A 6,388-nucleotide genomic window follows, 5' to 3' on the forward strand; every position below is an offset into this window, starting at 1 on the left:
AAACTCAAATTGCTCAGATTTCTCTTTCTCTGCAGCATTAAATCGGGTGCTCTTTTAAATTCTAATGATCCCAATCGTTTATATCAAGTCTATGGTCGCAAATGGATGCATTGTATTGAAATGAAAAATATTTCTTGGGAACATTTTGGTGCCGATTATATTATGCTCTTACATACCGCTAATCATTTATATGTTTGGATTGGCCGCTCTAGTAGCAATGTAGAAAGACGTAATGCCATAGAATTGGCCAATAAATGGCAAACGAATGCGAACAATATCACCATTGTCGATGACGGTTATGAACAATCTTTGCCGGAAAATCGTAAAAATGAATGGAATACATTTTTACCTTTGAATCAACGGGCAGTATCACAAAATTCCCAAATTCCGGAGAAACCAGTGTGCAATAAATTGAAAATTTATAAGTGCTGTTATCGCAATAATCGTTTGCATTTGGATCAATTGGATGTGGTCATACCGACTAAAGATGATTTTAGTGACTCTAGCACGGCTTATGTGCTAGATGGTTTTTCTCAAGGCGTTTGGTTGTGGGTGGGTAGTCAAGCCTCTCAACCGGATAAGACCAGTGCTATGGGCAATGGTAGGGCGTTTGTTAAGAAGGTACAGCATATGCAAACTATTTGTTGCAAATAATATAAATAAAATGTTCTTTTTTAGAAAAAATATCCCTACAGCACACCAGTTATCAGAGTTATAGAAGGTCATGAACCCATTGAGTTTAAACGATTATTTCCCTCTTGGCAGCAGGATAATAATGATACCACTTCCTCGGCCAAACCTATTTCAACTATATTGGGTAAATTTGATTCCTTGACTTTATGCCAAAGACCCAAAATGGCTGCTGAAACTCAGCTAATTGATGATGGTTCAGGAGAGCGTAAAATTTATCGCATTACCAAGGATCAAGTTATAGAAATGCCAGAAACCAAAGCTGTATTCTTTACTACACTTCAGTCCTATGTTATACAATATACCGTAGCGGTAAGTTCGATCTCCAATTTATTACCACTCATAATTATAATAAAAATTTCTTTTCCCCAGAGCTGCTCTATGAATCCTTTAGACAGTGAAAATGTAGGCGTTAAGCAAATCATTTATCAATGGAACGGCTCAGAGGCTGCCGTGGATGTTGCCGCTAAAGCTGAGAATTTTGCGAAAACTTTATTTGAAAAATCAAATCAAAAAACCATGTTTATACAAATGATGGAATTCGATGAAACTCCACATTTCCTGCAAATGTTTGGCGGAAAGTTAATTATTTTGTTGAATGACAAAAACATGCCACACTCTCAAAATAACAATAATCATAATGGCATTAATGGTGGTGGCCCTGAAAATGAACATTTAATATTGAAAATTTATGGTGATTCAACATACAACTCTAAAGCGGTTGAAATCTATCCACTTTCTTCCATGTCTTCCAAAGAATGTTATGTTGTTAAATCCCATCACGTTTGGGTATGGTGCGGTCAATCTTCGACAGGTGATGCTCGAGAAGTAGCCAAAAATATTGGCACTCTCTTGGGCGAAAGTTCTTTGGTGCTGGAGGGTAAAGAGCCCAAAGAGTTTTGGCGTTCTGTTACCAATTTTATGAATCAAAATCTTATACCAAATGGTTTGAACAACTCCAACGGTTCTTGCACTAATAGCAATGGCAGTTCAAATAGCACAAATGGCAGTATTTCACCACCCTCTACAAATGGCAGTAGTACACCGCAGTACTGCAATAGCTCCCCTAACAAACCACGTCTTCAGACTCAGCTATTTCTGGTGTGGTCTTTGCGCAACAAATTCTATAGCGAAGAAGTTTTGGGCTATGAACAAACCGATCTATCACCCGAATGTGTCTATATACTAGATGCTGGTATTATAACGTATGTCTGGTTGGGCAAACATGTTTCGGCTTACGAAAAAGATAAATACCTTAATATGGCTCAAAGTTATTTGGAAACGGTACCCATAGCTAGAAGACCCACAACCGCTATAGGTGTGGTTAGGCAGCAAGATGAACCCAATGTTTTTAAGGGTTTCTTTGAGAATTGGAATCATCAGTTGTGGAATGTAAGTTATTTTAATAGTGAAATTTGTTAAATTAAAATATTCAATGGGAATTTCTTTCAGAATTACGTGACTTATGAAAATAAACGACAACTTTTGTCCAACACTTCCGCTTCGTCGAGTACTAATGGTAATGGTATACATTCAAATGGCGATGCTAATGGCAAAGTTCATCCTGCTTTGTTGAACAATCAAAAGGATTTCGATTGTCATCAAAAATATCCTATATCAGTTTTACAACAAGAAATCGATTTACTGCCAGCAGAAATTAATCCCTTAAAACGAGAGGTAAGTGAGAATTTAAACATTTAACCTCAATATCCAAGAGTATATTTTTGGTACTCTGATTTCCGGTATTGTCTCTCAATATGGTTCAGATATGTCGGGAATATTGAGATATGTCGGGAAATTTAAGATTTGAGCAAAAAATTCTTTAAATAAGTTTTCGAAAAAAATACGCAAATTTATATTTAAAATATCCTATTTCCCATTACAGGTTCACTTAACCCATGATGATTTTGTATCCCTATTCAATATGTCATTTTGGGAATTTGATGAGTTACCCGGTTGGAAGAAACAAGAATTAAAAAAGAAATATAAATTATTTTAAAAGTTATTTTTTATTATTTATATATGTTTATTTTATAAATTTTCCCCCCAAAAAAGGAAATATTATTAAATTTATACACTATTGCAAACATTTTTAATTTATAAACAAAACTTTTTGTAAAAAGCTATTTTATTTTACAAAACAAATGTATTTAAAACAAATATATATATATTTATATAAATAAAAACTATATAAAAATAAATTATGAATAATATTTAATAAAATATATTGAATTTAACAATAAAATAAAACAATGTCAAGTGGAAATAATTTCAACTTCATCGGAATCGGGTTCATCGCCGGAGGCTGAAATTAAAGAAAAACATTAATAAAAACAATTACAGATTAAACATATTTCCAGAACTTACTAGGTGGTTCCCTAATAACTTGGACAATTTTCGTAAGACCTCGAAAAAATAAAAATATCATTTCGAATATGTTTAACATGTTGTTAATTTTATTTAACTGGTTACTAGAATGATGGTTGAACTATTTGTAATATTTGAAATTTTATTATTCAGTTTTTTTGTTTAATAAAAACTTACTCGGGCATGACTATAATCGTTGAGGTGTAAAATTAAAATTAGGATTCTTCAGAACCATCATCATCGTCATCTCCACCACCTAAAAACACACGCAATTTGTTTTTTATGTGATTAATGTTGACTTTATTTCCTTGTTTTTGAATAAAATACTTACCAAATGGCAATAATCCCCAAATCATATCAAATAATCCTTGCAAAAGATCGAAAAACATTTTTTTAGTTCTTTTGGTGTTTAAATTTAAAACTTTTGTCGTATGTGTCAATCACTTGAACAATTGTTGTAATACTGAATTTTTATTTTTCAAAAAAAGAACCAAAATTAAACTGCAATTGTTGTTTTTTTTTTAAATAATTTACCTTGAAAATTAATAACCATGAATGAGATTTTTAATTAATACCAAATATTACCCCCCTACAATTAAAAACTTTATTTGTTTATATTCTAGTACATTTATGTATATCTTCGATCTGCATGAATTTATAATTGCTAAACATTTAGGTTGTTCATTAGAGTGTTTATTTTCAATTCCCCACATTGTGAATATCAATTCAGATCAATATCAAATCAACTAGTATAACATTTACTCATCGCTTATTCAGTATTTCAAAACTAACATAACTATTCATATCATTTCCGGTTGTTATCCGCAATATTACAATGATTTTCAAACTGTTATATACAGTACAATAGAGTACGTTGCAACAATAAGTTTCACTTACGACTTTTTCCGTTTTTTTTTTATCAAAAGTCGATTTACATAAATCGATAATTTTAATCACTTTACTAATAGGGTTCTATAGTTGAAACGAAAAGTCGACTTTTCGACTTTTTGCATTTAGTTAAAAGTCGACTTTTCGACCTTTCGACTTTTTTCATTTTATGAAAAGTCGATTTTTCGACTTTTCGACCTTTTTCATTTATTTAAAAGTCGACTTTTAGACTTTTCGACTTTTAGTATTTTATAAATGGCCGACTTTTCGACTTTTCGACTTTTTCCGACTTTTCGACTTTTTTCGACTTTTTCCGACTTTTTTCGACTTTTTTCGACTTTTTTCGACTTATCAACTTTTTTCGACTTTTTCCGACTTTTCGACTTTTTCCGACTTTTTGATTTTTTACGACTTTTTGACTATTTTCGTTTTATTTCGACTTTTTTTCGACTATTTTTTTACTTTTTCGAGTTTTTCCGACTATTTTAGAGTTTTTGACCTCTTTTCCACTTTTTTAAAATTTTCGACTCTTCGACTTTTCGACTATTTTCGACTTTTCGACTTTTTCCGACTTTTCGACTTTTTTCGACTTTCTTCGACTTTTCAACTTTTTTCGACTTTTCGACTCTTTTCGACTTTCCGATTTTTTGACTTTTCGACTTTTTTCGACTTTTATTTACAAAGTCGACTTTTATTATAGTCTAGTCTATAGTCTAGTCTATAGCCTAGTCTATAATCTAGTCTATAGTCTAGTCTATAGTCTAGTCTATAGTCTAGTCTATAGTCTAGTCTATAGTCTAGTCTATAGTCTAGTCTATAGTCTAGTCTATAGTCTAGTCTATAGTCTAGTCTATAGTCTAGTCTATAGTCTAGTCTATAGTCTAGTCTATAGTCTAGTCTATAGTCTAGTCTATAGTCTAGTCTATAGTCTAGTCTATAGTCTAGTCTATAGTCTAGTCTATAGTCTAGTCTATAGTCTAGTCTATAGTCTAGTCTATAGTCTAGTCTATAGTCTAGTCTATAGTCTAGTCTATAGTCTAGTCTATAGTCTAGTCTATAGTCTAGTCTATAGTCTAGTCTATAGTCTAGTCTATAGTCTAGTCTATAGTCTAGTCTATAGTCTAGTCTATAGTCTAGTCTATAGTCTAGTCTATAGTCTAGTCTATAGTCTAGTCTATAGTCTAGTCTATAGTCTAGTCTATAGTCTAGTCTATAGTCTAGTCTATAGTCTAGTCTATAGTCTAGTCTATAGTCTAGTCTATAGTCTAGTCTATAGTCTAGTCTATAGTCTAGTCTATAGTCTAGTCTATAGTCTAGTCTATAGTCTAGTCTATAGTCTAGTCTATAGTCTAGTCTATAGTCTAGTCTATAGTCTAGTCTATAGTCTAGTCTATAGTCTAGTCTATAGTCTAGTCTATAGTCTAGTCTATAGTCTAGTAGTCTATAGTCTAGTCTATAGTCTAGTCTATAGGTCTAGTCTATAGTCTAGTCTATAGTCTAGTCTATAGTCTAGTCTATAGTCTAGTCTATAGTCTAGTCTATAGTCTAGTCTATAGTCTAGTCTATAGTCTAGTCTATAGTCTAGTCTATTGTCTAGTCTATAGTCTAGTTGACTTTTGGAAAAGTCGTCTTCTTCCGTCATTTTTAAAAGTCGACTTTTAAATAATTAATGAAAAGCAGATAGGTTTCTATAGATGAAAATCGCACTACATATTTTCAATTTGCGAAAAATCGTTTTTTCGACTTTACAATTTTCAAATTGTCGATTTTTACCTTATTTTGACTTTTTCGACTTTTGTTTATAAAGTCAACTTTGCGACTTTTACCTACAAGAAATTTAACTATTTTTAATAAAAAATAGTAGTTTTAACTTTTGGACAAAAAGTCGAGGTGTATAGAACTTTAAAAGTAGAGTTCTACAGTACAGCAACAAAAAGTCTACTTTTTCCACATTTTGACTTTTTTCGACTCTTAAATCTTTTTCGACTTTCCGACTTTTTTTCGATTTTTATTTCCAAAATGGATTCTTTGACTATTTTTACGACAAAAACGTCGACTTCGATTATTTTAAAGCCGATTTATAGAACTCTACCTAAAAGCGGGGACCTTATATGACGAGTAGGATCAATTAAGAGCTGATCCTTATCAATTTTGTTAGAGAGATTTTTGTTCTTATAAAACTTGTTTATGTCGAATATTGCTACCGCTATTATTATGCCAGTTATAAGCTTTTTGACAGATGAAAGACGATTCTTATCCACTGTGCGACGTACTGCTACTAGAAGACACTGTAAAAATTCCCATTACAACACACAATGGTATTTCAAACAAAGGGTATCACATAATCGTGCATAACCGCCTACACTTTATTTCCTATCTTATTAAATAGAACAATAACTTTTTTTAAGTAACAACCACTTTTAAATCAAAGGATTTGCAACAT

The 6,388-nt window shown here is 31.9% G+C and overlaps 1 protein-coding gene across 2 annotated transcripts in view; it reads left to right on the plus strand.

Moving 5' to 3' along the window:
• The window catches only part of LOC119612097 (villin-like protein quail), a 32,189-nt gene extending 29,258 nt beyond the window's left edge, over positions 1-2,931 (plus strand). Inside the window, exons 4-8 of one of the 2 annotated variants that reach the window (XM_037967824.1) lie at positions 36-621; positions 679-1,002; positions 1,063-2,082; positions 2,143-2,367; positions 2,576-2,905. In XM_037967824.1, the coding sequence (XP_037823752.1) occupies positions 36-621; positions 679-1,002; positions 1,063-2,082; positions 2,143-2,367; positions 2,576-2,689 (2,269 nt within the window). In that variant the 3' untranslated portion in view covers positions 2,690-2,905. Of the gene's footprint in view, positions 1-35; positions 622-678; positions 1,003-1,062; positions 2,083-2,142; positions 2,368-2,575 lie in introns of both variants that reach the window. The other variant, XM_037967825.1, reaches the window with a different exon arrangement.
• Positions 2,932-6,388: the final 3,457 nt, after the last annotated feature.

The sequence above is a fragment of the Lucilia sericata genome, unplaced genomic scaffold (assembly GCF_015586225.1).
Source record: "Lucilia sericata isolate MDLA Ls3-8-SP2 unplaced genomic scaffold, ASM1558622v1 Contig001600F_arrow, whole genome shotgun sequence".
Lineage (NCBI taxonomy): Eukaryota > Metazoa > Arthropoda > Insecta > Diptera > Calliphoridae > Lucilia > Lucilia sericata.